Source organism: Sinohyriopsis cumingii, chromosome 5 (genome assembly GCF_028554795.1).
Source record: "Sinohyriopsis cumingii isolate HCF-2022 chromosome 5, ASM2855479v2, whole genome shotgun sequence".
Classification (NCBI taxonomy): domain Eukaryota; kingdom Metazoa; phylum Mollusca; class Bivalvia; order Unionida; family Unionidae; genus Sinohyriopsis; species Sinohyriopsis cumingii.
In genome coordinates, this window is record NC_142965.1 from 13,146,412 (window position 1) to 13,160,490 (window position 14,079).

General features: G+C 34.2%; 1 protein-coding gene across 3 annotated transcripts in view; it reads left to right on the forward strand.

Moving 5' to 3' along the window:
• Positions 1-2,253: 2,253 nt before the first annotated feature.
• LOC149798650 (uncharacterized) overlaps positions 2,254-14,079 on the forward strand; it is a 56,709-nt gene continuing 44,883 nt past the window's right edge. For 2 of the 3 annotated variants that reach the window (XM_089957489.1, XM_089957490.1), the window contains exons 1-3: positions 2,254-2,497; positions 5,605-5,697; positions 12,709-13,044. In XM_089957489.1, the coding sequence (XP_089813615.1) occupies positions 5,616-5,697; positions 12,709-13,044 (418 nt within the window). In that variant the 5' untranslated portion in view covers positions 2,254-2,497; positions 5,605-5,615. The remainder of the gene's footprint in view (positions 2,498-5,604; positions 5,698-12,708; positions 13,045-14,079) is intronic. The other variant, XM_089957491.1, reaches the window with a different exon arrangement.

Genomic DNA, 14,079 nt, shown 5'->3' on the forward strand with positions numbered 1-14,079 from the left:
ATTTAATTATTAGTCGCTGTGGTAACCGTCTGCGAGTTCATCAATGAGCCCCCGGTAGATGCTGATATCCATGATGCCACGCTGAAATAGTCTCTGACAGATATCTGCGGCTTCATTTATAATTTCCGGAGAATTGTTTCCGGCACGTCTTCCTCCGATGAGAACTTCCAACCGTGATACATCATCGATGATATTATTAGGGCAGGCAATAAAACCGGATCCTAAACCCTCCCCTGTTGATGGTACAATTCTTGGGGATAAAATGTCTTGAGGCAAACTTTCAGAAGATGTTGTTAAGCTAATTATCGGCGACCTAGTTTGTTTGAATTTTTGGCCCCGCGGACTTCCTTCAGATGCAGCCTCGTATTCACTTAACGGAGTTAGGTCAGGATCTATTGCTCTTCGCCGTGAAGGATATTGTTGTCGTTCTGTGTGTTGCAACGGTGATTTTTCTTCTTGAGGTTGCGATGGTGGAATTTCAAGTTTACGTATAGCATCTACAAGTCTATCGTATTTTGTATCGTCCCTGCTGATTTGTTTTTTATTTTCACGTATACGATACGAATATTTGATAAAATTATCATCTGTCATAGAACCGTGTTCTGGGTTTAAAGACACATCTCTTCTAATCAATCCTAACAGTATTGTCTCAGGTAATTTCTCTTCTGGTACATTTTTAAGAAGTTCAATATAATCCGGCGTAAATCTTTTGGCGGGGTCAGTAATTCTCCCTGTTACTCGCTTACCAGCAGGTACTGACACAACAACTTCATCGGGTGGAGGCGGGGGTTTAAGTCCAGCTGAAATATCCTGTAAAATTTTCCTTTGCTCTATTAAAGCCTCTTTGGTAACAGCTGCGGATTTTTCAGTAGCTTTGGTCACGGGTTTAAATAATTCCTCCGTAGTCTCTGCAAAGCCTTCCCGTGCTTGCTGTCTTAGTTGTAATTTTTGTCTGACACTATCACGGACAGGAAGAAATTTCTGAATTGCTTCGAGACGTTCTCGAGCTAATCTAGTCGTATGTGCTTCTCCAATATTTGCCATTATTTATTTGTCAATGATTTAATTCCGCTAACATAAAAATGTTTTTCCTTGGAAACTCATTTCCCAGAGCAGCAGAGGGGATGGACCCGACCCATGGATTTTTCAATAACGACCCCGCCACGGAAACTGTTTCAGATTTATTGAAGTAACCCAAGTTGTCAGTGCAAACTCAACGAGTTTGTCCCTGGAAACTCTTCGAGTTTTCGGGGGACATTTTTTTTTGTCCTGTATTCTGAATAGAAGGGTTTATTTCGTCGAAATAAGCCCTCTATCGAGGAATAGTTTCCTGGAGGGGTTTTTTGTGCAAAAAGTTTCGGTCTGTACAGCCCCTCTGCTGCTAGAATAATGCCAGGAAAAGAGAAATAAGCAGCTGCGCAAGAAACACCAATGTTGCTGTTGAGATTTTAGATGTGTTGGGAATGTTAAATGAACACCCTTACGTACAAACTGTGATACACAACAAATTGCAAGTGCCATCAATTATCTGCTACACTAAAGAACAAATAAAGGATCTGAAACACTTCTTAACAAATACAAAGAACCAACCGATTGGCATTGATTGAACATTTGGCCTTGGAAACTTTTATGTGACATTGTTGGTGTAAAAAAAATCAGAGATTTGTGAGGAAAAATACAAATGACCTTCCTATATTTCTTGGTCCTCTACTTCTGCACAAAGACGCGTCGTATAAAAAGTACTCGTACCTCGTGGACAGGGTACTAACATGAGCATATACGTGTTAATGGAGCTCTTTTAGCCTAAAATAACACTTTAAACATATTCCTTGCATACAACCCAATACATTGAGTTGTCCTCTTATTTAATACCGGAAGTATCGAAAACCATTGTAGAAATAGTTGTAAAATCTCGTTTACCTTTTTTAGCCGATATTTTCATTTAGATCGTCCGCCATATTATTTCAAATAATGATTACTTCCCTTCTCAGCCTCGTTTGTTTGTGTGCCATATAAGGACATTGACGCCTTATTTGGAAATGTAAACAAATCGTAGTAAAAATCTGGCGCCGTTTGGGTCAGAAATTCTGCGCATTTAAAGTAAATACTGTTTATCGGCAACTTTGAAATTCCACCAAGAAGCGATTATTCGCACTTGATTGATAATAATATAGCGTAGAATATCCGAAATATGGTCTGGCAAGCCTTACGTAGAAAAGGGGTCACGACGAGAGTCTCGCGTTATCTGTCATGGCGGACAGGATACTGTTAGAGTAACCATGCCAATTTATTTTATCGTGTAAGGGCTTAATATATTCAACATAAGCCAAACTTCTTTCACAACATGATTATACTTATGTAGTTGATTTCTACACTGTTTGTTTTTCTCACTTTAGTGATGATTTTTTTGTTGCTCCATTACATGATATGGGATCAGTTCGTAGCGTCAACCACAACAAATCAAGTTGAGGCTACGACATCGTAGCTATTTTAATAGGTGAGTTTGTTTAATGTATGGTGACATCTTTGGATACATGCCTCATGGCAGCAAAGAGCTTTAAATACAGCTTTTTTTCAAAGGATTTTGAATCTTACGGCATCATCTTTGCTTAACATGTGTCATATTTTTGGCATGTCCTTTCGATTTGCTATTGAGGCAGTAATTCATACATTGACACAAAGAATGTAACATGTAGAACACCACTGATTGTATTTATTTCAGTAAATATGTCTTAGTATAAGGAATAAATTTTAATTTTCAATATACAGAATCAGAAGAGCAACAACTTGGCGGAGGGTTGGTCTCTCTCTCTTTCTATTAGGTAATCCGTCATCTGGTTACATATAACCCCATCCACCGGACTAAAGATGTTAAAGCACGAATGACTAATTTCTCATGTAAACAAGATTATAAAGCCCTCTACTTGACCTAGGTCACAAATAGCATTTTCTGGAAATAATATGACTTAATGGAATTTTCCATTCTAGAACATTCTGGGTTCTTATCAAGATAAAATCAGTTATAAAATTATAATACAAATTAAATTGTAAGCAAAACGGACATTTTTTTGTCTTTAACACATGAATATTAGAGTATATAAATGAATATTTATTCAATAATAATGCTTGATTAATGGAAAGAACACGTATTATGTACTTATTATACATTAGTATCTTTAACTGATTTGACATAATTAGATAAACTTTCAAAGGATCATATGGGATGATTTAAGTGCATTTGAATTAAATGACTTGGTGGTTTGCGAGTTACTGTTGATAATTAATTGTCTATTTGACTGTACCAATCATTAAATGACCTATATATTCAGACAGATAAACTGACACTGATGTAAAATCAAGGGAATTACAGAGAGACTTTCCTTCACAGCTACTTAAAATCAAGGGAAATCACTCCGTGGAGTTTGAAACACTCTTTGATCATGTATTCTAAACGTCTCTGTCAAATATTTTGATGCACAATTTGAAATGAAAATTTGTATATAAACAGTTTATAACAAAATAAATGAGAGAAGTATGGTGCATTGCCATTGAATGAGGAAATTATGTAAAAAAATAATATAGAATTAAAGAGATTTGGTGCATAAGAGTTTCCATAGGTTATTAGAAATAGGGCCATCAACCAATACTATCAATCATTGATAGTAACAATGTCCATATGTGTGTTTGCTTTTTTTCACTTCTTGGTACCTTTTTGAGAGCTTTGGTGCGAATTTATGTAATATTGGGGTATTCTTGGAGAGTCTTGGGGTGTTTAGAGAGACGCCCACAAGCACATGATTCAGGGGTAAACTAATGTTCCCCCCCCCCCCCCCCGAATCAGGTGCCTGTGTTGTACGCTGATAGTTTTTGAACAAATTTCCTGTTTGTTTATTCACCCCCTACCGATTAAAAAAAGAAACAAAACAAAACAAATTGCATCAAGGACATAAAAAAATGTGCAAACTTAAAGAATACAAGTCACATAGGTCATGTATGCCCTCTAAGGTACTTTTTGCAGTTACAGGTGTCAGTTTGGACAGTTTGACAACATATACCTTTAAATGGCATTTATTAACTTTATTTTGTGCTTTTTCCATCAAAATTCCATTGAAGATTTTTGTACAAATTCCTAAAAAAATGCATAACGGCAGATTCAATGATAACGTACTTCGACATTTTTTAGGCACAACCAAGCAAGCAGGGCAAGCTCGTTTAAACTGGTTTTGTCATACGCAATGATGTAAGAGGGAATGTGTCTGCAGTTGGGAAAAAGTTGTACAACAAACATAGACAGTAATGCGACAATGTCATCATTTATAAACAAAGCCTGGGAAAACGCAAGCAGGAAGAAAAAAATTGGCACACAAGTCCAGTAAATAGGAGGCAGTTATGTAACTTCGTATACTATATATTTTCTGTATGGTATATCATGTCTTATTTCAGTTCGTACATAATACCAATTTTTCCTATACAAATATGTGCTTTCATACATGCAAAAGGCTAGAAAAATGGCAGTCAGTTCAGATTTATTGTAGATAAATTTTTACATCATGCTAAACTATTATTTTAAAGAAATGTCAAATATACAAACTAAAAATAAATCTTAATTTATGTTACTCCTCTATCCCATTCATAGTTGAACATCCATACAGGAGATCAACGAAGATATGCGAGACTTCTTGTTTGTGCAATCGTACCTTGATTCCCCCGTACCGGTAATAGTTCAACCCAATATCAACTTTTTTGACCCAGTGTAATGCCAAACTGCCATTGTAAAAGTCCATAGTGATTGATAATTTTTCTCTGGAAATTTTGTTATGATAATTAATATGTAGATCACTAAAAAATCATGATTGAATAAACTTTGTTATAACTATATTACTATTAAATTTTTAAAACAATTTTTAAAACAATTATATCAGTAAATGCACTTACATGACCTGTGTGATTTGTACTATAGTCATTTCATTCATCAGTTTATAATTTCTAACCTGATAGATGCCAGGGGCCCCAAACACTGTCAACTTGTTGGTGTTTTGAATCAAACAGAAGTTTCTTCAGAAATACGGTCACCATCTTTGCATTGGTGGGTCTAATTTTTCAAGCAATAGATGAAATGCAGTACACCGTCTTTGACAATCTCAGTAATCCAGTAAATTTTGGAGTTACATATCTTTGAACACATTCTTACAAGAGTTCCCTTTGTGTTTGTTCAGTTTGTTTTAGAAATATTAAAGCTAGACATTACAAATATTAGATGTAGACAGTTTTTTCTAAAATGGACTATTTTAAAACTCAGCAATGGACAGTGAGCAGTTAGTTTGTTTACATTGAGCTTATGTTTAGCTTGATATACAGATAAGTTGACAGTGTTAAGGAAACCCTGGCACCAGTCATGTTAGAAATTATAAATTGATGAACCAGAATGAAATGACAGTCTTTTGCATTTTTCATATTCTTGATGTTTTTCATTTTTTATATCATTGGGGGGGGGGGAGGGGATAGGGCAGCACAAATAAATGGGAGAGTGTGCGAATACTGTAACTCTCTTCAGTACAGGACACGATCATGTGGATTCCTTTTTGTCATTTACATTTCTTTCAGTGAGACGCTTCATGATGAAAGGCGTGATGTCTCTATTGTCTGATTCAGTGGTCATCGTTGGTATTATTGTTCTTCAAATTCAACATGCTTTTGGTAAGTATAGAGTACAGATACGACAATATATTAACATCTAATTATGTGACAGTATCTTAGACATGTTGTCTTTTAATTTGTTGTTGACAAATGCAATATTGCCCATTCACATACAGGTATGTGTGTCAAGCTCAAGTAATCTTTAAACTCTGCACATATGTTTATAACTTGTATATAAGTTGTTATAGGGTGCTCTGGCCATCTTGGATAGGGGAGAAAGGCAAAATTATGTGCAGATCATCAGTATGTTTGCAGGGGTGAAGCTGAACCTGAATTTTAGGGAGAAGTGACTTTGGATAGAATAGGGATAGAATATATATATAAAGAGAGAGAGAAATATTATGTGAATGTGCTTTAGTTCTCTTAATTGAATTATGTCCCCAGTTTCTTAATATGCACACTTTCTTTCAAGTAGAAAATTTTGTGTTGTATTTATATTTCAAACACATTTTTGTGGCAAACAAATGTATCATGTACATATGCTGTGTATTTTATGACATTAAAAGATCACAGTAAAAACTATGCATTGTAATTAATTTTGACTGATAGGAGTACCTAGATTACAGTAAAAAGTATGCATTGTAATTAATTTTAACTGATAGGAGTACCTAGATTACAGTATTGTAATTGTAAGTTGGTGAAAATGCTTAATCATCTACCACTTAGAAAAGATATTTTACTTTCTAAAACTTCACTATAAAATAGTAGTCAAGATTTCTCAACAGTAACATTTAGATGATTGCTTTATATGAATTGTATATTTTCTTTAATTTATTTGCCCATGGATTAAAAAATGCAGACAATCTAATCAATAGGTACTTCCTAGACACAGTGATGTCTGCTATTATTGCCCAGGACAGGTTCATTTACAGTTACAGACTTGTTTTATGAAGAAAATAATACAAACATGGCACATAAAATCACCCCATCAAATTACAAATTGTTTTCCTTTCCATAAAACACAATTGCTATTTTCATATTGATGTTTAAGTTTTAAAACACAAGTTGGTATGTTTCATCATCAAAATATAATTTGCAGAAAGTGGCCATGACAGCTTGCTTGGAAAAGGGTTTATGATCAGTCAACTATTAAAACATGTGCCTGTTAATGTGCCAGAGTTTGTCAACACATTTGATATCAACACAGCTATTTGAAGTATGCCATAAATTTCACTCTGAGCTACAACACGACATTAAAACTACAGTGAAACTAAATGACTAGGTAGAAGGAGCATCTCTTAGGTTGTAAACTATGGTCACTCAGTTGGAAAATCAATGGGCAAACTTGTTTTTGCTTTTCTCACAGAAGGCAAATTCAGTTTTTTTTTAGGTGACTTAGTCGCCCACTTCGCCTGGTGGCATGATCCTTGGTTTGATATTTTGGATAGGTATGGTGGTCTATAGGAATTATAGAGCAAATTAGAGATATCACATCATGCACAGTTAATATTTTCTCATTATGCCTAGCAGACACACACACACATTTGTATTTTTTTTTCAAGAAACACTTGCATGCATGCTTAAAATTTTAAATTGTGAAACGTTTGTGCATAAAAGCTTAAATAAGAATTTTAAATTTTTTTAACAATATTTAATAAAAACAGTAGCAAAATGTTTAGACTTTATAAAATGCCATATAAACAATAAATTAAATATTTCTAAAATGTTAAAGATTTAAACTTAAAAAAGCAATTAGCAATTAAGCTTAACAAATTTAAGATGTATAAAATCATCAAACGTTCAGCATTAATTAAACAAGTTTTCATTTTACAGTGTACAAAAGCTGAATAAAAGACATTTACAACGGAGGTAACTCACTCCACAGTAAGAAACGGCGTGTCCTTTGAGAAGTTCACATGTATTGTACCCGAAAAATCAGTGAATATTTAGCGAAAAGGATGTTTAAATAAGCTGCAAAAAACTTTCCAATGGTAGGTCCCAGTCTGCATGTTTTCAGATTCAGTCTCCCAACCTGGTTTTTTAAAAGATTTATTTTTTGCATGACACACTAGAATAACTATGGTATTAACTAAATTTATTCAACGACTATTTGAATTCTTTGGAAATCTTTCTGTACATTTGAAACTTCAACACAGAAGGGGCATTTTTCGTTGGAACGTATTCGGATTTCATGGAACTATTGAACAAAATTAATATATATTACTTACCCTGCTGGATTCATGTTTGGTGTCACACTCCTTCTTCAGAATATCACAACCAGTTGTAAATTAATTGACGACTTGTGCCTTGATACATATATCACGGAACACCTGCTTTAACTTTGTATCACATCTCAGCCACAGATGCCCAGGTTTCCATCTGTCGAGAAATTTTTGGGAACTTTTGACCTGTTCATCACGATGGTGCACTTGAAGCATTTTTACCATCACTACATGTAGATGATGTTGGACTGTCAGGTATAACATCAAGTTCAGTGACTGTGTTGTCTGATGATTTGCACTAAATCCAAATACTGTTAATTTTGTTTACTTTTAGGCAGAGACGATGAACATGCAACGTCTAACTTAAGTTTACCCATGATAAAGTTGCACTGTTGACAGTATATAATTCTGGATGAGATTTTTTCCAATTTGCTTTGTATTTATACACAGCAATTGGTACTGCAAAGGTAATCAGTTTTCTCTGAAGTTTCAGCAAAACTATTTTATTGGTACATTTTTAAAAAAACCATAAGGATTATCCGTCGTTTAATTAATCTTTAGCTGTTTCTGTTCGCATCTTTAGAAGTCGGTTGATTGTAGGTATAGTCCAGTAGTATGACTGAGTGTATCACAGCATACAATACTCAGGCCAGATGTCAACATAGCGGATTATGATGTAACATGCACTGTAAAGATAGTTTTGGCAATATGAACAAAGGATTTGTTAAGTAACAGATAGATTCCAGTGCATTGTGTATCCAAGTTTGTGGTCCCTTTGAATTTCTCTAATACAAGTCCATGATTGTATGTACAAATTAAACAGTTAAAACGGCTGTCGCCAAAAAATTTGCCAGATGGTATATTTTGTCGCCAATAATGGAAAAAAATTGTAATTTGCGACATTGGCGAAGCCCAGGATGATCCCAGACAACATTCACAAAATTTACCAGGGTAAGTCAGAAAGTGTGCATTTGATCTAAACTATTGTTATGTATATTTAATTTGTATTGTGTGACTGATCTATGTTCATAATTGAGGGTAGGAGTTGGGCATACTTGACTAATGTTTTTCTTTTGTTGTTGTTGTAAATAGCACATTATTTAGCTAATTCTTGTCTATGAATTTAGATTATATTTTACGGTCATTATTACTTGGAGGTAAACACATTTACAGATGCTGAGTTCAGGGTCTAGATTTTTTTTAGCAATTAAAAGAAGAAAGTTGTTTACAAATTTGATGAGAAAACGATCCTTATCCTAGGTTCTGTTATTGTGTCTTTGTTTTTAATATAAATGTTGTTTGCTATAGAATTTCTCATTCCATATCTTAACATCAGTCTCAATGAAATCAATTTCATCTGTGTTTCAGATAATAATTGAGAGGATTTATTTATTTAAATTATTCATTGGAATTGGAAAATGCTCTTTAATACTTTTTGGACTAAATCACTATTTTGGGATTATTGTGAATTCATTCAAGGATATTTTGGATTATATCATTGTGATACATCAAGATTGTTAGCACATCACCACATTCCAGTCTGTTTTTACAACAGCAATTTCAAGATGGGAACTCATTCAGAACACCACTGGAATTCATTCAATATACTCTATTCTTTTGGACTATTAATAGAACTTTTCAGACTGTTTCTGATTTAATTTACAATACTTTAAGTCCTTTTAAAATTTTCACTTTGTATCCTTGGGAAACAATTATTTGTTGAATTTTTAAAAACTTGCTGGCTTTTGCTGATTACTCGGATTACTTAGTTTAAGACCATGGAGTGATAAACCTACTTTTAAAGAATAAACGGATATGACAAATACAATCCAAAAGATCCACCTGGAAATCAATGATATGTAATGAGAACGGTATTATTATATGAACTGTCACTTTGATGATAGTATGACATTTTTCTTAGGTTGAAATAATTATTTTTTATTTGTTGTCTTAAATGATAAGTAGCTGTTTATTCATTTATGTATTGATTCATTTATTAATCATTTCATCCATCCTTTTGGTGAATAATAATGATCTCTAAAGACATGCTATCTGTCAGCACATGTCCAGCAGAATGTTTCAGGTGTACAGTTTAGTTCAGCTTGATGTACCTTTTCATCCACTGTGCGCTACACAACCTCATACATTTTAGTGTACTGTCATTTTCACTATAGTGGCCCTTGTACATAGAGGTGCTCTAAATTGTTACAACCTGTATAAACTGGAGTGCACATCTGTACAAACTTAATAAATTTTTGTTTAGGTGAAAGTAGGTATAGTGTTTATTGGCTTCTTGATAGATGATTCAAATCCATCAGTTTATTGATCTTTCCCAAAAAACATGTTTCCTCGTCTGTATTTGATTTTATTGAAACACTCTGAACAATAAATGCCAGGTATATAAAGTAACTTAGATTCATGTAAAAAAGAGCAGCTTAGGTTGAACAGCATACACAGTTATACAGGGATGGTCCTGGCTTTTAAAAAGCTGTCGCCAAAAAAATCGCCAACCTCAATATTTTGTCGCCAATTTTCAAAAAGTGTCACCAGAACAAGTAGTGTACATTTTTTCAAGTGTTAATTTAGTCTATTAATGTAACAGGCAATGAAAATTACAAAAGATGGGTTAGTTAATACTCTAATTACAACAAGCATTAACAAAATGTTACAAAGCGTTACATGAAGATCCGTCGCGATTTTAGGGCTGCCCACTTGTTGAATGCAGTTTCAAAGTCTAATTTTTCACATCTGTACATGCTGATTCTCATTAAATTCTCGAGAGATGAGATGCAGAGTTTATTTCTGATGTCAGTTTTTATGAGGTTCATCTTACTGAATCCACGTTCAGAGTCTACAGTGCTGACAGGTGACACCAGTAGTCTCTCAGCAGCCCCCCGACCCTTGGCTAGCTTCACAAAGCTTGTAGTGAATTGCTTCCTAAATCCCAAGAATGATCACTGAATGCTGTATAAATTTTCTCGACAAGCAAAATAGGATCTCCATTCCCACGAATGAAACTTACATGAGTCAACACCTGGCAATATTGGACCGTATATATAAGCATAAATTCACACCCAATTTAGGGATTCTTTCACTCCTGTATTTTGAGAAATAAATAATTATTATTAATTATGCAAAACTGTTTTTTTTTGCTATTTCTTGTTGCGGAGTTTAAGTCTCTGCAGCCGTAACATGGATTGATGGCAAAAGGAAAAGATCAATGAGTAAAATGCTGTACTGGCGACAGATATAATTGTGATTGAGATTTTTTCCATTTGCTTTGTATTTATACGCAGTAATCGGTACTTCAAAGGTTATCAGTTTTCTATGAAGGTTCAACAAAACTATTGTATTGGTATATATAAAAAAAAAAAAAACAACAGAAGGATTAGCCATTCAGTTAATTGTATCTGTTCTATTCGCGTCTTCAGACGTTGGTCAGTTGTAGGTATAGTTCGGTAGCATGATTGACTGTAACACAGCACAAAGTACTCAGCCCAGATGTCAGCATAAGCAGATTATGATGTAACAATGCACTGTAAAGATGGGGTTGTCAATACGAACAAAGGATCGTTTGTGTAACAGATCAATTCCAATGCATTGCTTAGTCAAGTTTGTGGCTTCCTTTCATTCTCCCTTTTAATTTATCCAGTCCAAATCCATGATTGTATGTACAAATTAAATAACCAAAAAGTCTGTCGCCAAAAAAATCGCCAGATGGGATATTTTTGTCGCCAATAAGGAAAAAAAATCGCAATTTGCGACATTGGCGAAGCCCAGGACGATCCCTGGTTATAGATGTATTCCATAACATTTTACGTATGATAAGCAGAGCAAAATTGGGGCACTAGATTATGAAATTCTTACCAAGCCTAGACTAATAATATATCTTCTGTACAAAAATTACTTGATGCTGTCCGACAACAGATTGTTTTCCCATAGACAACTAAGATATATATTTACTTCAATAGGAATTCATCTTCAAATTACACAAATACTATAAACTGATATAGTTCAGACTTTGATTTCACAAAGTGTGCTATGTTTTTTACTGTAATAAATACACCCATGCTATGCAGTTTGAACAGTACACTAAAAGTGGTCATGATTTTATTTGTATGTGTTCTGAAATGAATTCGCATAAAATTTGAAACTAAAAAGATGAGTCCAGCATCAAGAGAAAACTTATTTGTTTATTTTTGATTTTGTATCTTCTGATTTGAACTTGTAAGATTGTTGTGGTTTCATAGTGTATCAAAAACCAAACATTAAATATCTCCATAGCTAACCTTTCAGAAAATTATGTTCCTTTATGAGTGCTGAGCAGGAAGCTCCTTAATTATTCTGAGAATATTTTTTAATGATCCAGATGATATTTTGTATTGGCGGCCAAACACTATAACTATCTGAAAGAAATCGGAAGGTAGACTGTTTATTAATGACTAGCCAAGGCATGTCTTTTTGTAGTTAGCTACATCTTTAACAAATTGCATTATTCGAATTCAGTGCTTTGTTTCTGGTATTAACTCTCCATCTTCAAAATTAAATTATAGTGACTAGGGTTTAGGTAGGTCTCATAATATGAAAGTACATATCTTTCTTAAAATACTATTTCTCTGTATTTTTCTGTCTATTCTGCCTGCCAGTTCTTAATGGTACTCTGCTAACTCCATGAGCTCAATTCGCAAGCTATGATATTATGTAATTATTATATATTTTGTTATAGTTATGGATACCATGAACTTAAAGTTACAGCAACCACCAAGATTTTCATCCTGTAAGATTACAACAGAAGAGTAAGAAATGCTCAATGTACATTATAGTTGTAAATTTGCTTAAAAATTTTCAGCTTTCTCGTGGAAAAACGTCTGGACTAATATCATTGCCTGTGAGCATGAAGATGTCCAGCTGATATGGGAATATGAGCTCAACCCTGGGGAATATATCAAAGCCAAAACATGGTTCGCTGGAGAGAATAAGGCAGCAAAAAGAATAGCCTATTGGAAAGATACAGATGGACTTATAGTAGAACCTGAATACAGAGACAGGGTCACTATAATGGGAAATGATGGCCTCCTTCTAAAACATATAATAACCAGTGATGAGGGATTGTACACTTTAATTGCCAATTTTCCATTGAGTTCTGAGCCTGATCCAAGGTTATCTTTGAACCTCACTGTTTACAGTAAGTGTATTACGATTGTATGCAAGATCTTATTTTCCTGTCTTACCCTGATCCAGTCATCCATTAAATGAATTGTGCATTGTATTTTTATTTTTTAGAGAACATACCTTTTATGAGTTCATGATGAAGCTATGCATCATTATGTAATGATTCTGTGTCTTTTTTTATGTACCATTACTTGAGAAGTAGGAATAATTATTGGCAGTGTTGCTTATGAATACTGTATGATACAACAACCAAGATTGAATATAAGTTTTTATATCATATCCCAATATACTGTTCTACCTGATCACAATCATGAACCTATTACATGTAATTAGAATTAATTTGCTATAAAAATCTACAGGTATTTCTTTTTATTCAAGACATGTATAGTATTTAATGAATTTATCGTTAAATATTTAATCAAAATGTTTGTGATTGGAACAGAACGCCCCCCCCCCAATAAACCAACAAAGAAGAGGACACCGTTCCCTCGATAACTTGCGCCCGGATAACTCGCGATCCCGCTTATAACGCGGTGTCCGTCTTGGCTCCCGATTTTTTCCAGAGAAATGTATTTAAAATATCTTTAAAATATGCTGAACATGAAAAAATTACAATAAGAATTGATAAATTACACCTTGATACATTGCTCGTTTTATCATCGAAAATGGTGATTAATGCCCGTAAAAATATAATCCATATTTTGAAATTTGCAAGTTCTAAAGAAGAATTAATTTCAGAGATCTCGAAAATGCTTAATTACGCGTATTTGGAGGCCAATTTTTGATCTGGGACGTAGAAAATCACTGAGGCGGGTGTCCTCCGTACGCAAGTAATAGGTGCGCAGGAAAATTCAAAGATTTGCCGGTCCTGTTTCAGCCACCTGCTTTGTGGAAAAATGTGTTGATCAGTTAACTGTGCTGATATTTACAATGACAGAATTCAGTGACTGAAAGACTCTTTGACGTACTGTTGCCATTTTATAAGAGTACATTAAAAAAAAAAAGAACATGATGCAACAGCTAGGCGGCTAGTTCAAAGGCTTTGACT